At 53.5% G+C, this 21,834-nt stretch overlaps 1 protein-coding gene across 1 annotated transcript in view; it reads left to right on the plus strand.

Moving 5' to 3' along the window:
- Positions 1-21,834, plus strand: part of HECTD4 (HECT domain E3 ubiquitin protein ligase 4) — a 46,278-nt gene that overhangs the window by 734 nt on the left and 23,710 nt on the right. The window contains 26 exon segments of the mRNA XM_087913275.1: positions 5,967-6,484; positions 7,580-7,669; positions 7,994-8,124; positions 8,789-8,897; positions 9,042-9,180; positions 10,283-10,453; positions 10,582-10,774; positions 11,152-11,313; positions 11,497-11,610; positions 12,365-12,505; positions 12,672-12,904; positions 13,646-13,791; positions 14,146-14,216; positions 14,384-14,489; positions 14,688-14,808; positions 15,326-15,454; positions 17,161-17,285; positions 17,648-17,801; positions 17,904-18,004; positions 18,526-18,724; positions 18,942-19,061; positions 19,748-19,852; positions 20,237-20,400; positions 20,516-20,749; positions 20,896-21,088; positions 21,231-21,335. Coding sequence (XP_087769401.1) covers positions 5,967-6,484; positions 7,580-7,669; positions 7,994-8,124; positions 8,789-8,897; positions 9,042-9,180; positions 10,283-10,453; positions 10,582-10,774; positions 11,152-11,313; positions 11,497-11,610; positions 12,365-12,505; positions 12,672-12,904; positions 13,646-13,791; positions 14,146-14,216; positions 14,384-14,489; positions 14,688-14,808; positions 15,326-15,454; positions 17,161-17,285; positions 17,648-17,801; positions 17,904-18,004; positions 18,526-18,724; positions 18,942-19,061; positions 19,748-19,852; positions 20,237-20,400; positions 20,516-20,749; positions 20,896-21,088; positions 21,231-21,335 — 4,074 coding nt within the window.

Raw genomic sequence — 21,834 nt, forward strand, 5'->3', positions numbered from 1 at the left:
GAAGGAAGGAAGGAAGAATTAAGAGATGGAAGGTAGACAGGTGAGGGAAGGAAGGAAAGAGAAGGAAGTTGAGAGGTGGGAGGAAGGAAGGAAAGAAGAAAGGAGGGTTTAGAGAGGATGGGGAGGGAGGGAGGAAGGAAGGAAGGAAAGATGAGAGGAGGAAGGAGGGATCACCCCCCACCTCTCTTTCTGGGAAGGAGATGCACACCTGGGTCAGGGATTTAACAGAGGGGGGGATGCTCAGGTGGGGAACCGGCCCACTGGAAACCTCAAATCCTGTCCTGGAAGGAGCCTTCCCATTGTGAGGGACTGGAATGGAGGGGATGGAATGGGGAAGGGTGGGCCCAAGGGGGTGGGAGATGGGAAGACCCTTGGAAGATATGGGATGAGGGGTGGGCCAAGGAAGGCCGCGAAGGAAGAAGAACTGGAGGCGGGCGGAGGTCAAGAGGAGAAAGTTTAGAGGTGATCCTGGCCAAGGGACCGGATGGGAGAACCTGCCCAAGTGAGGAGAAACAGGTGGGAGGAGGACCCAGGGAGCTTGGTTGAAGGACAACCTCTGGAAGGCCAGCGGGTGAAGGATGGATGAGAACCTGGAAAATAGGGGGGGGGGGCGGGGGGTGGGATGGAGAGGGAGGAGGGTCTGGGGGGAGGAGAGGGGCAGAGAGCAGCTCTGATTTCTTGATCCCAGCAGGGTCAAGATGCGGGGTAGGAAACCAGGTGCCCCTCCGAGAGCAGGAAGGGGCCATGTAAACACTGGGGCAGGTCTCTCTACGTCCACATTGCTCCACAGGCTGCCTGTCGCAAAGGTGATTCAGCAGTAAGGAGGCAGCAGAGGCCAGAGGTTGGGCGGCTCTCCTCCTCCTCCTCCTCCTCTCTCTTTCTCCTGGGGAATCCTCCCCCGCCCCCCCCACCCCGGGGGGATCCTCTCATTCTGGTTTTCCTGCTGGATGGCCTGCCTGGTTCTGACCTGTGCCCGCGGTTTATTCCGGGGCTGAGCTCCCTGGGACGGCCCAAAAGCCAAGGGAGAGGAACCATGATGCTGGGCTTCTTCCCCCCGCCCTTAAAAAGAGGGGCAGCCGAAGAGCCCCGGGCTGCCAATGACTTCCCTGCTACGGCTTTTCTGATGCGCCTCCCTCCGTCACTCCGCCCTCTTCCCCAGCCGGGTGGCTCTCAGTGACACAGGTTCTTTGTCAGAAGCCGGGTGGTGTGAACCAAACGGGGACGGTTCAGCAGGCACCGCATTGAAGGCTTATGCTTGGTCACCTGCGTTTGTGTAGGGAGCTTGAAGGGATGCTATTGTGTTGCCGGGAAGGAGCCCAGGCTGCCATCCGCTCTTCGGGTGGACAAGCAACCGAGTATGGGTGGTGGAAATGACACTGGCCCACACACCGCAAGCCTTTTGTTAAAATAAATGCTGACGGCCCCCTTTTTTTGGAGGGGGGGGGGGAAAGGCTTGTTTTTGTTGTGATCTGTCAAAGAACGTGGAATGGTTTGTGGTCTTGTGGTCCAGAAGGCGGTGGTTCTTGTTTGGGGTTTTTTTTTCTTTTTGCATCAATATAGTTTGCATCCAGAAATAGAATTGAGCCCATTAGTTCTGCAAGCCTGCTTTAAATGATGATTAATCACATGACAGCCCTGTGCAGTAATTGCTCAGAGAGCCTGCTGTAGTTTCAAGGTAATTGTACAATCTCTACAATTGTTTAGAAAACATGTTGTGGAATGGAAGCTGATAACGTGGATGTTTGGAGTTCCTGAAATGTAAATAGCAATTGATGAGCCTTTCCTTTCCCTCGCCTCTCCCCGAAGGGTGTTTAACGCATAAATGGGAGTACAAAGGCCAGCACCCTGCCAGCCAGCAGAGCCCACAAGGCCCTAGTAGCTGGGCAGGATACAGGGGCCGTCCAATACCACTCAGGCGGAAAAGCGGCTGCGTACAGCTGATTGTTCCCATTCGTATTTTTACTGTTTACTTATTTGTTAATAGCACTTAGACTTATATGCCGCTTCAGAGTCAGCTTCTTGCCCCAACAATCGGGGTCCTCATTTTACCAACCTCTCAGAAGGATGGAAGACTGAGTCAACCTTTGGCCGGTCAGGATTGGACTTGCCTGTTAAATTTATATGCTGCCCATCTCACCAGCGAGTGGCTCTAAATTTACATTTCTCCCACATAAAAATGCAATGGATCATCCCAAATGCTTGTGGGGGGCGGGGGGGTGGGGGTGAGGCACACCCCAGATTACGTCTGGCAACTTTGCACATTTCGCTCAAAACGAGGAAAGTTTCTTGACTTTCAGTTTGACTCCCGAAGGCCAACCCTCGCCTGGGAGCATCCAGTCGGAGGCCGAGAGATCTAGGGACCCAGCCCTCTCCTCCTGGGGGTCCCTGCACCGGGTTGTCCCCACACACAGAGGCAGCACTGAGTCTTTGAGACGAACGTCCCTCCTCCTGGGTGTCCTCCCCGACTTCCCCTGCTCCCTTGTCACTCTGGTCATCTTCATATCGCATCCTCCTCATATCTTGTGGTGAGGAATCCCGCAGATTAATTGCCCACAATGTCAAGGAGGTTTCTGTTGTCCTTTTTCTCTGTGGTTTCACTGAATGGCCCCTGCCGCTAGCGATGGAGCAGGAGGAGGAGGAGGAGGGGGCAGAAAGCAGCTCCTAGCCCTCTTTTCCTCACCCAGGGCATTATTCTCCTCCTCCTCCTCCTCCTCCTCCTCCCTCCTCCTCCTCCTCCTCCTCCTCCTCCTCCTCCTCCTTTTCTTAAACTTTCCTGCATTTTGTTCTTGCCCGTCTCAGATGTTTTTCTCAAGCTCCTGATAGTTTTGTTTGTCCTTGTCTGCACTACCCCCTCTCCCCCAGTTCTTCATAGCCTTTTCAAATGTGATGACTAAAACCGAGCACAGAATTCCAGTTATGGCTGTGCTATAGATCTGCAATAAGAGCTTCCCATTGTTGGCAGGCTTCTTTTCAACTGCACTGTCATCTATACAGAGATGGGTTTTTTTTATCGCATTCTTCTGGGATTGACTTCCCAGTTTATTCTACGGCCCTGGGATTTCCTAGTGGTCCCCCATCCTGGTACTAACGAACTCTGGCCTCTTTCCCGCTTTTCAAGACCAGGCCAGCCTGGAAGTCACTCCGAACCCTTTGACTTCAGAGTGTTTATTTAAAAATAAATGCCTCTTCGATGGGCAGCCTGTTTGCTGTTTCTGCAGAATTTTAGCTCCCGTTGCTCAGCAAACACAGTTAAAGAAGTTAGGAGTACTTCTTTTCCTAGAGAGAGAGATCGAGAGATCATGGTTAAGTGGGAGTCCTTTGTGGGCTACCCAGTAATTTCAGTGCAAGAATTATTTAAATGGAATGACGAGGAAGTTGAGAAATTCCTCCAAAGAGGGGAGGATGGGGTGGTGGTCTTGGTAGAGCTAATTCAGGAGCTCACTTTTTTCCCCTTTTTTGCACACAAACGACCCAGATGCTGGCAAAGTATACCTGGATGCTGTGTTATCACCTGATTGTCCTGTCTGGTGGCAGCCCCCCGGGGTCTGTCGCAAGCATTCTCGGTAGACTTAGGAGTTCTGGTAGAGAAAAACTGTGATATGATACCAGAAAGTGGGATGGTTATAAAAATATCAGGGTCCTCAACTTACGGCCACAATGGAGCCCCAAATTTCTCCTGCTGAGTGCAACATTTGCTAAGCAAAGTTTTGCTGCCCCCGCCTCCATTTTACGACTTCTCACCACCATTCTTAAGCCAGTCCCCGCAGGTCATAAGTTAGTAACCCGGTCGTTAAGCGAACCCCTTGGAGTTTGCTTGTCAGAAGGTTGCAAACGGGACCCGCCATGACCTTGGGACGCAGCAACCGTCATAAATATGAACCCGTTGCCAAGCCTCCGAACTTTGGTGACGTGACTGACCCTGGGGATGCTGCAAAGGTGGTACCTGTGGGGAAAAAGCTAGTCCTAAGTCACGTTTTCCAGTGCCGTTGTAACTTTGAACAGTCACTAAATGAACCGTTGTTAAGTCGAGGACTGCCTGTACATACGTGAAGAATATAGCATAGGTGAGAAACCAGACAGGACTCACGGGGTACTTGCTGGCGACAGAAATCCTCATTCAGAGCCAAAAAAAAAAAACCCCCAAGGCCCAGTGCCAGCCAGGCCTCCCTCATCCCAAAGGGGCCCTTTGCCCTGACCCTTCTCAGAGGTCAGTGTGTGCCACCCATTCCTGGGGTTACACAAACAGTTGTGATTGTCCTGTCCTTGCTTTGTGTGGTGCGTGGCCGCTTCCAGGACTGAAATCGATTGTTCTAGCACACACCAGTTGCTTTTTGTGTTGACTGTTGGAGATCTAGAAGGCACCGCTCTTTCGAGGCTACTCTGCTGGCAGCACAATGGCAAAGAACCACTCGGGCCCATGACTGGCACATTCTCAGCCTTCAGGGTTGCTGCTGTGCTTACCTGGGTATAGATTTTGCCAACACAGCAAGCATCTCGGCTGCAGGAGAGGGTCTATTCTTTCCTATCTATGTAAAAGAATATATATATTTATATTTGGTGGGGGTGTGTATGTCATGCGCCAGTTCTCCTTTATTCCCAAGAAGCCACTGGACTGGCTGTGATCCTCCATTACTTTTGTCTTCTTAAAAACAAGGGGAATTCACCCCGAATAACCAAGGAATTCTCTCCTCAGTGGTCCTGACTCAGCAGAGAGATAATATACCGAGGAGCAGAACAAGGCAAGGGGACGTGGTGGCTAGCCTTGTAAAAGTTTCCACCCAAATCCGGAGCTGTTCGTTATTCTCTTGGGGTCAAATCCGTGGAAACATGCATAATCCTTAGAACCCTGTTTCTCAACCTTCGCAACTTTTAAGATGAGTGGATTTCAACTTCATGCTGGCCGGGGAATTCTGGGAGTTGAAGTCTGTTCGTTTTAAACTTATTTGCCAGCACGTCTTTCCCTGCGTGAAATCACAACATTTTCCTAATAAAAAAGCAGAAATTGCCGCTGTTAAATTTTGCACCGTCTTAGAATTTGGAGGATGCCACAGTGAATTTGCAATGCTGGAAAACCGAATGGATTTTATTAGACCCTGTTTTGTGAGTTTACACCCAAGCTAAATCAATGTTTGCAGCACTTAGCTAACGACGTATGTCAGCTTGTATTTATTTGGCTAATTGGCCTTGAAATCCTTTCTCAGTAATCCTATTTCTTGCTCCTTGCCATTGAAGTTGCTCAAAAAACAAAAGCTCTGGTTTTATGTGTCATCTAATGTCATCTACAGGCCATATAAAGCAACCCAGGAAAGGTTGTGAATTCATAAATATCTGATCCTGATCGTAAAGCGAATGGTAACATTATCCGAAATTTTAAATCCGTCTGGGTAGTGGTTCTGCTTTAATGGTACCTTGGCACAACACAAATTTGACGCTTGGTCGTTAATCAAAGCGTATGAGTGTGTGTGTGTGTGTTGCATGCTCTTTCAAGATGGGGGATAAAATGAGGGAACTGATAGTATTTCTTCCCCCACTTGAAAGCTCAGGCTTTTAAAGCAGTCAGGGCAGTAAGTGAATCAAGCTTTATGTTTTTCCTGAGGGCAGCCATTCAGTAGCAGCACGAGGGGAATTGATGCCAAGGACCAGCGTGGATTTTATGAGGGGAAAGGCCCATGGCTTGGCTATTGGTTCCAGTCTGCCTTCCTGGAAAACTCAGTATTTTCTCACCCTTGGCCGCTTTGAAGAGGGTGCTGGCTGGGGAATTCTGGGAGTTGAAGTCCACTCATCTTAAAAGCGGCCGAGGTTGGGAAACCCGGCTCAAAAGCCTGCAGAGCTGCAGATATTCTCCCCGCTTTGGGTGATGACTTTGGAGCCCTTCCCCTCCCCGAAGGCTCCGGGCTTGAACCCGGGGAGGGATGTGGAGAAGGCCTCCCTGAGCCTGAAGGTCTCCCGCTCTCTGTCCCCTCCAGATCTTAACCTTCGAGACCAAGAACCCCACGGAGCTGTCGGAGCGCCTGCGCGCCATCTGTGGCAACCAGAGCAACGCCTACGCCCGCCTGCTGGAGTACCGCCTGAATGCGCTGCGGGGCCTCTGGAACGCCCAGCGCCAGCTGGCCCTGGAGGAGCAGCACGAGCGGGAGAGCTCGGGCGATGAGGAGGCGCTGGCCCTGCTTAAGCGGCAGGGCCTCCTGCAGCAGTCGGAGCAGGCGCCCTTCACCTCCCGCATGGGCCTGCTCCTGGTCTTCCCGCTGATCGAGTCCCAGAGCAGGACCGACCCTTCCTTGGGCAACGTCACCGCCGAGGTGCTCCTCTCCTGCCTCCGGGACTGCCAGCCCCTGAGCCTGACCAAGGAGCCCGCCGACTGCCTGAACGGCATCGAGGCTCTGCTCTGCTCCTGGCTGGAGGAGGCCTCGCCCTGCGGCCAGCAGATCCCCCACCGGCAGAAGGAGAACGCCGCCGCTGCCCTGGTGGCCTTGGCCTGTGCCAGGTAGGGGGAGTGCGGTGGGGGGGAGGGTCCTCTGGTGTCCTTCGGGGCAGCAACGCTAAGAAAAGCCCCCTCCCCTCGTCTTTTCTGACACACCCATCTATAAAAAAAAGCCCAACAGGTAGTCCTTGACTTCCCACAGTTCCTTTCGTGGCCGTCCAAAGCAAGGCTCTTCCAACTTGGCAAGCTTGTGGACTTCAACTCCCAGAATTCCTCCTTCTCCAGTCATGCTAGCTCAGGAATTCTGGGAGTGGAAGTCCACGAGGCTTAAAGCTTGCCAAGTTGGAAGACCCTTGGTTTTAACTGCTCGATTGTTGGCCTAGTACAAGGCTCTTCCAACTTGGCAAGCTTTAAGCCTTGTGGGCTTGAGGACTACCTGTTCCTTGGAGGAGGCCCTGTTGGTGCCTTCCCATCCCTGTTTAAAGAGGTTGGCTTACGTCGGGGGTCTCTGCGTTGCCCTGCAGGACAGCAAACTGCCGGGGGGGGGAGGGGGCTCTTCCTGTCTGCAGTCCTGGTAACTTTGTTGGGCAACCCCTGAAGACAGAAGGCAACCCAACAGCCGCTCAGGAAGGTCCTCTGCAGCTCCCGGTCTTCCCTGGGCATTCAGAGAAGGTTCTGCCGAGGAAAGGAAGCCCCCGGGGAGCAGGATCGGGGTGTCTTTCCGTCTCTTCCATGCTGGAGTGGTGGGGGTCCTTGTTCCCCTGAGTTTGGAGACAGTCGTCACAAAGCAGAACCGGCCAGGACCTTCTCTGCACTCTTGGGGGGTCCTTTTGCATTCTGACCACCATGCAAAACGCTCCCAAGAATTCCCTTCATCCCCACCTAGATAGGTTTGCCTGCTTTTTCCCACCCAGGTTGCGTCCTTTTTCCCCACTGGGTTTGAACCACCTTTTTCACTTACTGCTAGGCCTCCGCTGATTGGAAGCAGAAACAGTATGCAATATCTGGGTATCAGTCCCCAAGTCTTATTGATTGATTGACTTATTGATTTCTCTGGGCATTAGTGTCAGGTCCTCCTCTGTTTAGAGAGCTCTGCCGCCTCCATTAGCATCTTACGGTGTCTGAAGAGGGACCTCTCCCTTGTTGTCTTTTGCCCAGGGGCTCCCTCAAAACCTTTGTTCACACCGTCCATCTCCTGCAAAAACAGACCGATTTAGGATCCCTGCCTGTGGCTGATGTGTTGTACAGGTGAGGAGGAGGAAGGGGAGGGGGAGGGGATAGGGAGCACCCCAGGTATTGCTCTAAACCAGGGGTCTCCAACCTTGGCCGCTTTCAGACTTGTGGAGCCCTGGGAGTTGGCCAAGGTTGCTCTAAACCACACACCTCAGTTCAGTAATGCCAAGTTCACTGTTCTCTCCCAATAATACAAAGCCAAAGTATATCAACACGGAACAGCCGTTTCCCCTTAAAAGCCCATAAAGGTGAACCCCTTTTGTGTAGCTGTTCGTATTTCACAGAAGCGCGTATTTATATGTGTGTGTGTGTGTGTGTCTCCACATCTGCTCCCTGAAGGCTGCTGCTTTTAGAAGGCGGACCTGGATCCCCCTCCTGCTTGCTAGGGGGCAAACACCTGGTGTCCTGGGGTTTTGAGGACATGCTGCCAGCACCTGATGCTAACCCTGGCTCTGGCTCAGAAAACAAAGGTAAGAACCCTGGACATTCCCACCTTTCGAGCACCCGAGGTTTGGTATTTTCAGGACGGGCAGAAGCCACGGCTAAAGGATAGCAGGGCGGACGCCGTGAGAAGGTTTTCTTCCACTGGGAAATGACCTCCGTCAGAGCGAGGGGCAGAGCGCAAGCACGGGTGGTTGTAAGAAGAATGCTGCTTCCTCCAGAATGTAGGAATAAAAATGCAACCCTGACACCCCACCCCCCACCCCACCCCAAAAAATAGGGCCTCTGATAAAAAGCAGGGGACCGGTCTTCTTCCGGCCTCTTAATCTCTCTTCTCCAGCTTAATGGCGGCCAATTTTTTACACCTGCACCTGGAGGAGTTTTCTCTCAGGTCTGCATCTTTCTCCTTGATGCTGTCCAGTTGTCGGTGCTCAGAACTGGACGTAGTCAAAGATTTAACTGTAAAATGAGACCATCAAGCTTTTTTCGGTTGGCCTTTTGCAGACCTAACAAGGGTGGCAGCGCTGTGGAGGGCCCTGCCTAGTGCACAGGTGACGGTTGGCCGTGACTCAAAAGAAACATTTTCTGCCCCGTTCTTGCCCCGAATTCTGTGGCTTTGAAAATAACCCTCCTCCTCCTCCTCCTCCTCCTCCTCTCCTCCTCCTCCTCCTCCTCCTCCTCCTCCTCTTGCAGATGCAGACTTAGGCCGCTGCCTGGCAGTGGATGGACTTTATCTTTACACCACCAACTCCGTTGGCCGGGGAATCAGCAAATTAGGCTCTGGATTACACGGTACTTTACGGTAAGCCCCGCGCCAAAGCACGGTCTCCGGGATAGCGACGGCGGTGGAGAGAAAGACAACATTGGGCGGGTTTGAGGAGGGAACGAAGGAGCCACGAACAGGAGGACCTGATCCAGAGCGCCACCACCCCGCTCTTCCTTTCAGAGGCTTTGTCTACTCCCGCAACGAGGAACTGGAATCCGGCTGGGTGGCCTTCGGCAACGGCCGGCTGCTCCACAGGCCGGTCTCCTTTGACAGCAAACCTCACTCCCTTTTCCAGGTCATCGATCCGAACACCCTTCAGGTAACATCAGAGCTGTTTCTAGCTTGGCTGTCTGTCCCAGGGCCTGGTTTGTGATTCGAGCCAGGTGGTCCTGTCCCCCATTCCCCCCCCACCCACCCCCATCTTCAATAATAATTGATTGTCTCTTGGAAAGCCAGGTGGTCTTTCTGAAACTAAGATTTTTTTAAAAAAATCCCTCGTGCGCCTGCCGTCCTTCCCCGGGGAGCTTTTCCGTCCATCCACAAATGCTCAGACTGCCCAGCAATGACTTAGGATCGGAGAACTCTGCCAGGCGACTACTCAGTGCGTGAAACTGCGTTGCCCTGGGATGCTTCCGAGATGACTCAGGCGCTCGGTCGCCCTTTGAAAGCTGGCAATCCGTTCCCAAGAATGCCTGAGCATTAGCGCAATGTTGTCTGCTGGCTGCACCTGAGACTCCGGCCAAGAGCCCAGGAGCTGAGACAGCAGCAGACAAGCGCCGAGCATCAAGTTCCACGAGCCCTGGGCGGCTGCACGAAGGGATCTCAGGACGGCTTAGCCAATGGGCCCACTGGTGTCGGTGGGCAGGAGGGAGGAAAGTGCCGACTCCCAATTGGAGTTCCTGTCTTCCTTTGGGAACGTGGGTGTGCGTGTGTGTGTGTGTGTGTGTGCGTGCCCCCTGGGACTTCCTTTGAGGTTTCTGAGGGGGGGGGCTACCCTGAGAGTAAAGCTGCTTCTGGTTTTGAGAAGAATTAAACCCCGGGGGAAACGACCAGAGGTGGAGAGGGCAGAAAGCTCTTCCACAGTGTAGCTATTAAAAATCTCATTCATCTTCCAATGTGCTTGTTCAGCAAGTGTGACCTTGCAAGATGGAGTGCTTTGGTTTTGCCGTGATGAGAGAAGCTTTGTTTTCTTCCCAGCGTTCTTCTTTCCTAAAAGAAGAAGAAGAAGAAGAGGAAGGTCCATCTCCTTCTGGCGTCTGTTTGAAATACAAATATTGATTTTAATTGTAAATGTTAGGCCGGCATATCACTGTGCCGAACCACCGGGCACCTTGATGCGTTCAGGATCAGCGTGTCGTCACAAATGCCAGTAAAACTGGATTTCTCCTCCCTTCTGCCCCCTGCCCCGTTTCTCTGCCCAGGTGTGCCAGCTTCTCCCAATGCCCCCCGATCACTTTCCCATAGGCAGCACCATGACCACGGTCCACCTCTCTTCGGACGGGACCTACTTCTACTGGATCTGGTCTCCTGCAAGCTTGAATGAAAAAACCCCCAAGGGCCACTCGGTCTTCATGGACATCTTTGAAGTCAAGGTGAGGTCTGGTGCCCAGAAGGCGGGCACAAACCGGGGGCGTCTGCCTGGCCCGGATGCCCTCCGGGTTGCGGTGAACCCCACGCAGGCTGGTGGAAGCTCTCTCCTCCTTTTGGCTCTTTGGCCCAGGGGGACAACGGCCTCTGCGTCGCCAGGCCCCTCCAGGAGCGCCTCATCCTGATGAGGAAAGAGGGGGACTCGGCCAAGAGCATCAACGAGATGCTGCTCAGCAGACTGTCCAGGTACAGAGCCTCCCCTTCGGCCACCCTGGCCGCGCTGACGGGCTCCACCATCTCCAACACCCTGAAAGAGGACCAGGCAGGTAAGGGGCCAGTTGGGCCCAGGAGCCTTTTCTTCCTCGCCCAAGGGGGCAGCTGAGCCTTCTTGCTGAACGGGGCAAAACACCTGAGAAACCAGGTACAGCACCTGCTTGTCAGAGGAGTCTTGTGAAGGACTTCCCAGGTGGGGGGAGGGGGGGGGCAGTGCCTCTCCTTATGGTCCTGCATTGGACCAGGTTCTTCACATCTTCCTCTGCTTGCAGTTGCCGAGCGAAATTATCTCCCTGTGTTTCTCACAACTCTTCTTCTTCTTCTTCTTTTTCTTCTCCCTTCTCCCTTTTTTCTTCTTCCTCCTCCTCCTCCTCCTCCTCCTCCTCCTCCTCCTCCTCCTCCTCCTCCTCCTCCTCCTTTTCTTCTTCAGCTGCTAACACTAGTTGTGGTCTGCCTCTCAAAATGCTACGGAAGACCCCGATCTACACCTGTGGGACCTACCTGGTGATGCTAATCCCGCCTCCGGGAGGTTCCGGCAGTTCTGCCACCCGGTCTCTCTTCGGGGGAAGCAGCGGTTTGTCATCCTTGAAAAGTAAGTTCTCGCCTCTCTCCTGGCCTTGGGGGAGGGGAAGGGCAGTGTTGTTGAGGCCGCTTTGGCTGTTCCAGGCGGTGGTTTTAGCCCCCGAAGGTTGAGCTTTGGCTCCGCCCGAGGTGCAGTTTGCTCTTAGAATGACGTGAGCTGGGGAGGGATTGACGGCAGACCCCTTCTTTAAAGTCCTAGCTTCCAGCCTGGTGTACAATCTGTCAGATGGGCAGTTTGCAAGCCGAGCGGACCTCATCGATGCTGCTGGGAGCTCCCTTGGACGCGGGGCCCTTGTCCCTGGCCTAGGTAAGCCCCAAAGGTCTGCCCTAGATGCAGGCTGCCCCCGGGACGCTCTGAACGAAACTCCACAGGGTGGCTTTCTCTAGCCATTACGTAGCTGAGCTTTTGACAGAATTGCAAATTTCTTCAGAGCAAATAACTCCTGAACAGTTAAAAAAAAACCCCACCAACATTCTGCTGTTGGTGGGAATGGATGCAGAGAAAGAAGACAAATTTTATCACCAGGGTGTGTGTGTGTGTGTGTGTGTGTGGACATGCACAGCAGAGTCACAGAACCGGAAGGGGCCTTGGGGGCTCATCCAGTCCAACCTCAGGGGACCCCCCCACACCACCTCAGATAAATGGTTGTCCAGTCTCTTCTTGAGCCTCGTGGTGCAGTGGTCAGAGTACGGCACTGCAGGCTACTTCTGCTGCCTGCCGGCTGCCTGCAATTTGGCAGTTCTAGTCTCACTAGGCTCCAGGTTGACTCAGCCTCCCATCCTTCCGAGGTGGGTAAAATGAGGAGCCAGATTGTTGGGGGGGCAAGAGGCCGACTCTGGAAACCGCTAAGAGAGGGCTGTAAAACACTGTAAAGCGGTATATAAGTCCAAGTGCTGTTGCTGTCCTTAAAGACTTCCAGGGCTGGAGCATCCCTAAGCTCTGGAGACAAGGTGTCTCAGGAAGAGACTGAGATATTTTAACATCTGGGACCTCTGGATTTCTGCTCGTTTTGCGTCCCGGTCCCCTTTGGATCAAGGGGGCTACCAATGTTTCTGTCCAGGCGCCTGCTACGACGCCATGAACAACATGATCTGGACCTGCTCCAACGACTACATTGACCAGTGGTGCAACCCTGGGAACCAAGCCTTCCACTACATCTGCCAGAGGCTGGGAGTCAGCCACGTCATCTTGGAGCCGCAAGGTGAGAGGCGAACGGTGCCGTCAGCACCGGGAATAATAACCTGGCCCATTTCCTTTGAAATGATTTCTGAACGACCATCGGCCTCCCCTCTCCGTCTCCTTGGTCGGTGGTGATGGATCGTCTTTGCCAGGCGATTTTGACAAGGGCACGATGCCCTTTTTTGCAGGAGACGCCATCGCCACCAACGAGGTTATCAATCAGCTCCTGCACCACGTGGGCGCCATGTGCATCCATCAGCTCAACCTGCTGGCGGCCAGTAACAACATGCCGATCACGAATTTCCTGGCTAAGCAACACCCGATCGAAGCCCATCACCTCAGCAGCATTTGCGACATCATGGAGAAAGCCATGGTCAACGGCGACACCTGCATCATACGCTGCATCCTGGTGGTCTTTCAGGTACGCATTCCTGATCGGGGCACACCTTCGCTCACCTTAGGCGACCCCGAGAGCTCCAATCCTAATGGGAGACTTCCCTGCCGTGTCTCGGTTGTGTGTTCTCCGAACTCCGTTGTTTCCTTGCAGACGTTTCATTACTCAAACTAGGCAACCCCGTCAGTGCCAGCCAGTCTGTTGTGTATTTGGGGAAGAAACGGGGCACCCCAGCAGAGAGTTTTCATCTGCTGCCACTCCCTGGGCATCGCTGACTCCTTGGCTGATCCAAGATGTGCTCTGGCTTGTGGCCTCTCCCAGCAAGAAGGCCACAATTTAGAGCACAGCCTGAATGACGTTCTTGTTCAACCAGAAATGGAACGAAATCCAAGCCTGATCCTCTGTGGCAATATTTTTTCAAATATTGGCAACTTTCAGATAGGTGGGGCTTCAACTCCCAGGGTTCATGACTGGCTGGGGAGTCCTTGAAGTCCAACCATCGTAAAGTTGTCAAGTTTGAAAAACGCCTGTGTTCTGTGGGGTAATCCTGCCTGTTTCTTGGAGGTTCATAAGGAGCCGAATCGGAGCATTTGAATGTATCAACCTCTTGCCCTGTTTTCTTCGACTCTTCTCCGATGTTAGTTGTCGGAACCAACCTGGTTGTTTCAATAAATTCAGATAGAGTGCAGATAAGCGAAGCGTGCATCGCTTCACTGGCTGCGCATATGTTTCTCCCTCCCATCTTGCGTTGCAATGCTTGTCTTGCAGGTGGTTTTTAAATTTTTCTTCAGCCCCCAAACAGAGAAGAATCGGGAGATCGTCAGGCGATCCGGCCTTTTGCTTTGGCAGCTTCTCATGGCCCCAGTCGACCAGATCAGCCCTGAAATTCAGAAGGAGGTCTGCTTGGCCATTAGGTAGGTCACCTGGCCTCCTCTCAAAAGATCCCAAGGCCTCCCCGTTGATGGGGAAGCTCGTCCCTCGTGAAATTCAGTAAAGAAAACCCCCAAAGCAGCTGCTGCTCTTGGCTTCGCTTACTGGGACACGTGAGTGTTTACCAAGCTTCAGCCCATTCTTGAAAAAAAACCACATTCTTACTTTAACCAAACAAATGCTACAGATTTCCAGGCAGGTATCCATAATTCATGCGGCAGCAAATGGTATTGCCAACAGTTCCAAGCATACGCCTGAGTAAAGTCAGTTTATCTTCAGTGCCCTTTTTGTGTGTTTTTGTGCAAGTGCTAAGTGTCTCCTTTCTTTCCCCTTTTAAGTTCTGGTCTGAGCATCCTGTACCCCGGAGAAACAGAAATTAACAATCTACTGAAACTGGTCTTAACCGAAGGTAAGAGTTTTTAAGGTGCTGGAGTGCAAATTTGTACGTTCAAAACACACAAACCAGAACATACGGCTTGCTGCATGCTTCAGGCCAGGGTGGTGTCCGCGAGACAGTTTTGGGGCACAATCCCAGGCCTCCCTACTTCCCTTCCTCCTTGAATTGGCCCACTCTAGGAGACAGGAACAGCGGCCTGGCCCAGCTTCGAGATGTGATCCTGACCAACATGGCTGAACAGCTCCAGAACAACCGATTTGGAAGTGAAGACGACGAGCACTGCAGGTGAACCTCCCCAGGCAGAGGCGGCGCACGCTGGTTGAATGACCTGGGGGTGGGGGGGTTGCCTCCTGGGCAACCGAGATGGGTGGGGGAGGGGAGGCGAAGGCAGCTCTCACGGCCGGCTTACCGGATGCGCTGCGGTTTGTCCTCGAGTCCGCCTGGCTTCCCTTCTGACCCTCCCTCCTCTGTCCCGCCTCTCAGGCTGAACGACGAACTTTTGCACTACATTCTCAAGATCGTGGTCCGAGAATCTTGTGTCTTAATCACCAAGTGCCAAATCGTCTCTCGAGATGAATTCCAGAGGCTTCTCTCCACTGTGCCTGTGAGTAACCGTGGCCCCCCAAAACCCCCCCCCCCACTGGCTCTCTTCGGGGGCTGCCGTGGGGAGAAGGAGGGGAAGGGGGATAGTTTCTCCTTCTGGGGAATTGAGGAGCCTCGACCGTCCCTGGGATTGGTGGGCGGGAGTCTCTGTCAGTCTGGCTCTCCTCCTTCCCGGGTTCCTGGTCCAGGAGGTTAACATGCGAGGCGCTCAAGCTCACCGTTGTTTTTCACATAAATGGGATTACTCCACGCTGACTCGTCTTTCAGTTTGGTAAGGTCCAGGGACTTGCCATACGTCTCCCCCACGTTAGCTTGAATTAATGGGCCAACATTTTCTGGCACTTCTTTGCCACGCTGTGAGCCCCGCAGCTAGAGACGGACGGGACGTTCCCTTTGCGTTCTGCCCCCGTTTGTGAGTGTGCCTGGGGCCTCCGAGAGAGCCTGCTGCCTTGGCTGCTTTGCGAGGCAGTGGGGCCACGAGGGAAACCCCCCCCCCCATGTCCCCGTTTGTCTTGAAGGCCGCCTCTGCCTGCCTGCGGTACCTGATGGCTGTACAGAACCACCTTCTGAGTAATACCGTTTTGATTAAGCCTGACGAAAGCGATGACAGTGACAGCTCCTTGCAGGGAGAGACCTTGAAGGTACAGGTAAACACCAAGTCCGAAACTCCACTGCCCTCGCTTTCTCCTGACCCCGGTGCTGCCGCGGCTCCAGCCAACGGGTGGGTATGGCCCTCTCCGTGCTCACCGTCTGTGGTCGTGGTCCTGTGACTGGGTGCTCCAGCTCTTCACTCGGCCCGGAGCAGCCCTGGCTAAAAGCTTCCCTGCAGAATCCTTGCAGGAAGAGTTCTGCGCTCACCTTTGCTAGCTTCTCTCAGCCCTGTCTGGAAAAGGTCCCCTTCAAGCCCGTCCCTGGCTACCTCCCTCAGGTGCTCAGCCTGTTTTCCCCCCCCCTGGTTGGGCTTTGTCTCTGTTGTCTGAACCGTTTAAGATGAGGGAGGGGTGTGTCTTGGTCCATTGTGCCCTCTGCTTGGCTGAGCCCCCAACTGGGCCAGGGTCATTTCTGTCGGTTTCCTTCTTGCTGTTCAGGAAGGTTATTAGTGGCTCATCCTTTGTCCTCACTCGGATACGTCCGTCACTGTCTGGAGTAAATGCTAAATGTGTCCACGCCACGTCTCATCCAGCCACACCCATTATTTCGTTTTCTGTTTTGTTGTCTTCCGTTCCTCTCTGCAGTTGCTCTCATCCTCTCTTCCCTTCTAGGACGGTTTCGTTCCTTGTCCGGCCCAAAAGGCAGGCTGGATTAATCGTTCTGATAAGTACCGGCAGAGTTGATCCCGGCCTGCTTAGCATCCCGCTGCGCTATCAGCTGGCTGGAATTTCCTCCGGTTTCCCCAAAGACAAACCTTCCTTGGCAGCCAAGGCCGAAAAGGGAGCTGCGCCCCTGAATCAGGGAAACGGGGATAGTTAGGCAGAACGATCTCAGTTAGATTCTAGAGCAGATTTTTCAGGGAAAGGTCAGTCTGAAGAATCCTCGTGTTGGGAAGTTGTGGTTTAGAGAAGCACTAATTGATTCTCCAGTGAAACCTGTGATTAAATTCAGCTTCCCCATCCTGGCGCCTTCCAGACATGACCGGGAAACCCACATTAACACGAGGGCCAATGTGGCGGATCTCCCAGCCTCTTGCTGAATCTCTGGATATCAGCTTTTCTGTCTCAATTGGACCAGTTTAGGAGGGTTAATAATTTGTGGCCTAGTAAGAAATGTGGTCTTGGAATTAAGCGGCCTCCAGAATCCACAAAGTGCTCAAGTAGTCTAACAATGAGGATTCATTACGTGCAAAGCCTCGGTGGCGAAATGATTAGAACGCAGCGTTGCAGGCGGATTCTGCTGAATGCCGGCTGCCAGCAGTTCGATTCTCACTGGCTCAAGGTTGACTCGACCTTCCACCCTTCCGAGGTCGGTAAAATGAGGAGCCAGATTGTTGGGGGCAGGAGGCTGACTCCGTAAACCGCTTAGAGAGGGCTAGGAAGCGGTCAAAGTGCTGTTGCTGTTGTCCTTGCAGACAGAGGCGGAGCGATAGGAGCGTAGTGGCATTTCTTTTGTTTAACCTGTCCTGCCACCCCTGCCCCAGGTTGCCCATCCACCGCAAAAGAGTCCTGAGTGGGGAGGGTGGGCTGGTAGATCCCCCCCGCCCCCCCACAGACCTCGCCTGGCTTGTTATCACGCTCATCCCATTAACTCTGGAAGCCGGTCTTTCTTTCGCATGAGCCTCCGTGTTGGATTTAGAAGCGGAGTTTTCCGTGGGGGCCGCCAGGACGCAGCTCTGAAACTTGGCTTGTCTCCCTGGTAGGAGCTCAAGACCAGCATCTTGGCTCTGGCCATGCAGATCCTCACGGGGTGCGATGAAGTCCTGGAGAAGCTGCAGCAGGTCACCACCGCCCTGATCAACAGCGACATCCCGGACAGGGAGCAGAGGTAAGGCCTTTTGTTCCGGAAAGACGCCCTCGGTCCCTCCCTCTCGAAGCTGCTCCCAGAAAGAGGCCAAAAGACCCCCGGGAAAATGCTGAAGGGGCGTGTCCAGGGGTGGCCGACCCATAGCTAGTTTTATGGCTGTTTTATGGCCGGTTCGGTGTGAGAGCGCCTGGACGCGTCCAACCGCAGCTAGCCCAGAGTCGTCCAAGCTAGCAGCCATTGGGCAGGCCATTTCGGAAGACTCGGCCCCACGGTCCCACTCTGAGATTCGAGGGGGGAGGACCTGGGGCTGAGGGGAGGACCCTCCCCGGCCCACTCCCCCAAGGCCCAGCTGTGGTGGTGATGATGGAGGACTCTCCTTGCAGGTTGAAGGGCCTGGAGCAGGTGACCAAAGCCACCATCCTGGGCCACCTGCTTCCAGTGCTGCTGACCTCCCTGATGCATCCAAATCTCCAGACCCTGATGGTGGCCGATCCGCTCATGCCTCAGCTGGTGCAGCTGGTCCTCTACACCAGCCAGGTAGCGCCTGCCTTTCTCCCCCCCCCCCCTTTGGCTTGGAGTTGGCCCTAGACCCCCCACCCCACCCCCTTGTGACCCCTTGGCCCTGGTGTTGTGTTGCAGACGGCCTTGTTGCTGAAAACGCAGTCTCCGGTTTTCTCGGACGCCAGCGGTTCTCCTGCAGGGGCCTCTGAACCGAGGAGCAAGCTCTTCCCCGACGAGAGGTGAGTGGCCGTCAAGCATCAGAGTATTCCCTGGGTTGGTTGGTTGGTTGGTTGGTTGGTTGGTTGGTTGGTTGGTTGGTTCTTTCTTTCTTTCTTTCTTTCTTTCTTTCTTTCTTTCTTTCTTTCTTTCTTTCTTTCTTTCTTTCTTTCTTTCTTCCTTCCTTCCTTCCTTCCTTCCTTCCTTCCTTCCTTCCTTCCTTCCTTCCTTCCCTTCCCTTCCTTCCTTCCCTTCCCTTCCCTTCCTTTCCTTTCCTTTCCTTTCCTTTCCTTTCCTTTCCTTTCCTTTCCTTTCCTTTCCTTTCCTTTCCTTTCCTTTCCTTCCTTCCTTCCTTCCTTCCTTCCTTCCTTCCTTCCCTCCCTCCCTCCCTCCCTCCCTCCCTCCCTCCCTCCCTCCCTCTCTTGTTTGTGCCCAGTGTCATGCGGTGACAGCAATGCCAGTATTTGGCGTCCACAATTCCTTTCAATCTGTCCTACAAAGTTACTCCTTTGGTAGCTTCTCCTTTTTTTACCCTTCATGCCAGAATGCTGGAAGAGAAAGAAGAGCCGGGGTTCCTCACCGGCTTGAAAATCCCGGCTCCTTGGGCTGCTGGCAAGACGGTGGAGACCGTTCACCCCGTCAGGGATAACTACAAGTTTAAGGAGACGGTGCACATCCCAGGAGCCCGTTGCTTGTACCTGAGGTTCGACAGCCGATGCTCCTCCCAGTACGATTACGATAAGGTCAGTTGGGGCCAGACCATCAGCTCCCCCCCTGGGTGCCGGGGCCTGTGAAGAGAGACGGGGCCGCCCTGAAGCCCTTCTGGCCTGGGGGAAGTTTCCCTTGGAGCTCTCTAGGATGCCGGCACAAGATCTGCCCGCTCCCCTCGGAGAAGCTCTTCAGACAGGCTTCGATTTGCCCTCATGCCCCTGGCTTCTGTCTGTCGTGCTTCTGCTGCAGCTGGTGATCTACGCCGGGCCCAACACGAACAGCCGGAAGGTTGCCGAATACGGGGGCAACATCTTAGGATACGGCAGCCGGAGCGTCTTGGGGACCGGGTGGCCGAAAGATTTAGTAAAGGTACCGAAGAGCACTTTCCCGCCCCTGCGGGTGAAATCCCAAGGTTTCTCTAATTATACACATTTTAATGGCAGCTAGAATTGTATTTGCCCCAAATTGGGAAAATGATATGATACCGATAGAGGGAAAAATAAGTGAACAAATATTCAAACGTGCAGAAATGAATAGATTGACGCTAGAAATCAAAGAAAAAGAAGAATCTGAATATTATATGGTATGGGATCTGTTTTATCAATGGATAGAAAATAGAACAAATTAAAAGGGATTGGATGTATTTATGGGGTCATCAGAGAAGTTAATGTAATAGGTATAGTGGATATTATCATTTACACAGGAATATGATTATTATTGTATTGTTAGATTGGATAAGAAAAACACTATTAATAATGGCTAAATAATTGAAAATATGTGCCTAATCGATGAACGATTGAAACGGAATGGATTTGTTCTATATAAAAAACAATTTTAAAAAATTTACAAAAAAGAAAAAAAAAATTCAACTCAAAGAAAAAAAGAAGCCACTCACTCCTACAACCGTACAAAAACCAGATTTCCTGGATCACGGGCATAATCCTCAGAGGAGAACGCCGTTTCCCGATTTCCTTCTGTATCTTGCAATAATAAAAGGCGGAGGCTCGGCTTCCGCTTGCTTGTTCAGTGGATTCTCTTCTCATCCAAACTGTCAGGTGGAAGGGGACACCGTCACCTTCTCCTTCGAAATGCGGAGTGGCCGAGAACACAACACCCCCGATAAAGCCATGTGGGGCTTTGCCTGCACGGTCCGGGCGCAGGTAGGGAGCTGGGCTTCAGCTGGGGGAGTAACTAACATCCAACTCAATCCTGACCGCGTCCGAACCTGGCTTCGCCATTCTTCCAGTTACAAGGGGTGGCGTGGGGGTGCGGAGGCTGAGCCCCAGGTCCTACTTAAGGAGGCAGGTCAGCGTTCATTCACTGCTCCTGAATGGGGAGAAGTCCGTGTATTCGCCTTGTAAACGTGGAGGCGCAACTCCTTCCAACTTCCTCGCCTTAGAGCTGCCTCTTTACAGATTTCTGCTCTGCTGGGTTGGGTCTCTCGGTGCTGGCGACTTTTAGCGTGATTCATAGTCAGGCGCCAGGCGGGTGCGTGCGGGCTCACTCTCCCTCTGTGTTCTCTCTGCTTCCCCTGGGCTGCCCAGGAATCCTCGGAAGACGTCTCGGGTGGGTTGCCCTTCCTGGTGGACCTGGCCTTGGGCTTGTCCGTCCTGGCCTGCTCCATGCTGAGGATCCTGTACAACGGGCCAGAGATCACCAAGGACGAGGAAACGTGTCAAGAGCTGCTGCGGTCCAAACTCTTGCAGAGGTAGGGAGCCCGGAGTGGGGCGGAAGCGGGAGGCCAGCCGCCGATTCCCCGCCAGGTGCGAAACCTCCTACGGAACCGCCAACAAGCCGCTCCTTGGGTGCTCTCCTTGTTTCAGGTGCCAGTGGCAAGTGGAAGCCAACGGGGTGATCTCCCCAGCCCTCACGCCCAGCCCTTCCCCGCTGCCTCTCACCATTGAGGAAGACCAGGAGTTCACGTACCCATCAGACGTCCTTGTCCCGCCTGTGGGTCACTATTTCGACCTGCCCCGAATCCGACTCCCGCCCGGAATCATGATCAAGCTCAGGGAAATATCTGGCCGTGCCCGACCTCAGTTTCGGCCCAGCATCAGGTGGGTGGGTGAACTTCTTTTGGTCACCTTGGCCTTCTCCACATCTGCAGCTGGAGAAAACGCCTGCAGCCTCGCTCAGGTATTTGTCAGGAGGCCAAACGTTGGTCAAATGTTGGTTTTGGGGGCGGGGGTTTCGCCCTCAACAGAGAGGTGATCCAGCCGGACGTGATGGAGGAAATGGTGGTTTCGTGCGTGATCAAGCACTTGAACCTCGTCGACGCGCTCCAGTCTCTCATCAACTTCCAGTATCAGGAGGAGCACGCCGAGGAATACGACCTGCTCTGCAAAATCATGGGAGAAACCTTCAAGAAACTGAATGCCATGGAAAGACAACTGCAGGTAACGCCTGCCGTGCAAATCCGGTGGCTGCTTCCGGCTGCAGGTCCTGGGGGCTCACGGTGGGCTGGACGTGAATTATTTTTCCCGAGGGAAGGAGGGCTCCAGCGCGTTCATGGGTCTGCTTCCCTCCCTTTTGGGCCAGAGTGTGGCTGAACTGGAGCAGAAATGGCAGAGCGAGGTGGAAGACGCCACGCACGGGAAGCTGGAAAATAACGTGCCCTTCTTCTACGATTATCACTTCAATGAGGTAAAGGCCAAGAAGCTCAGATTACGCTGGGCTGCTTTGGTGTTGGCCTCTTCGCCTTCCTCTCAATTCCTGTGAAATGCTGAGCTGTATTTTTCACTGCTCCTGGGCAAACCGCGTGCAGCTTTAAAACCGGCTGCCTGATCCCCTGCGGGAAATAAGGTCTCGGCTGTTGGTCCTGGGAACGTCTGGCTTCTCCAAGCGCGTCTGCCAGCGAACGAGGCCTCCGGAGGGCCCTGGGAAGTCCTTGGGGGTTACAAACCAAACCGGAATGTCACCCAGAGCATCTCTCCCGTGTTTTAGTTCTTCCAGATATCTGGGAAAAGGGTCTCAGTCTGGAGCAGGGAGCGGGTTGTGTGGAAATAGAAGCCTTCCTTCGGCAGAAACCTTGGGAATTCTTGCAAAGAAGAACCCAAAGAAGCGTATAAATTAAACGGAGCGAAAGAATAGATTATGGGCTTCCGGTGAAGCCTCCGAGAGGCTCCCCCGCAGGGCAGGAAGG

The sequence above is a fragment of the Pseudonaja textilis genome, chromosome 15 (genome assembly GCF_049901715.1).
Source record: "Pseudonaja textilis isolate UNSWEBS1 chromosome 15, rPseTex1.2, whole genome shotgun sequence".
NCBI classification, from domain to species: Eukaryota; Metazoa; Chordata; class Lepidosauria; order Squamata; family Elapidae; genus Pseudonaja; species Pseudonaja textilis.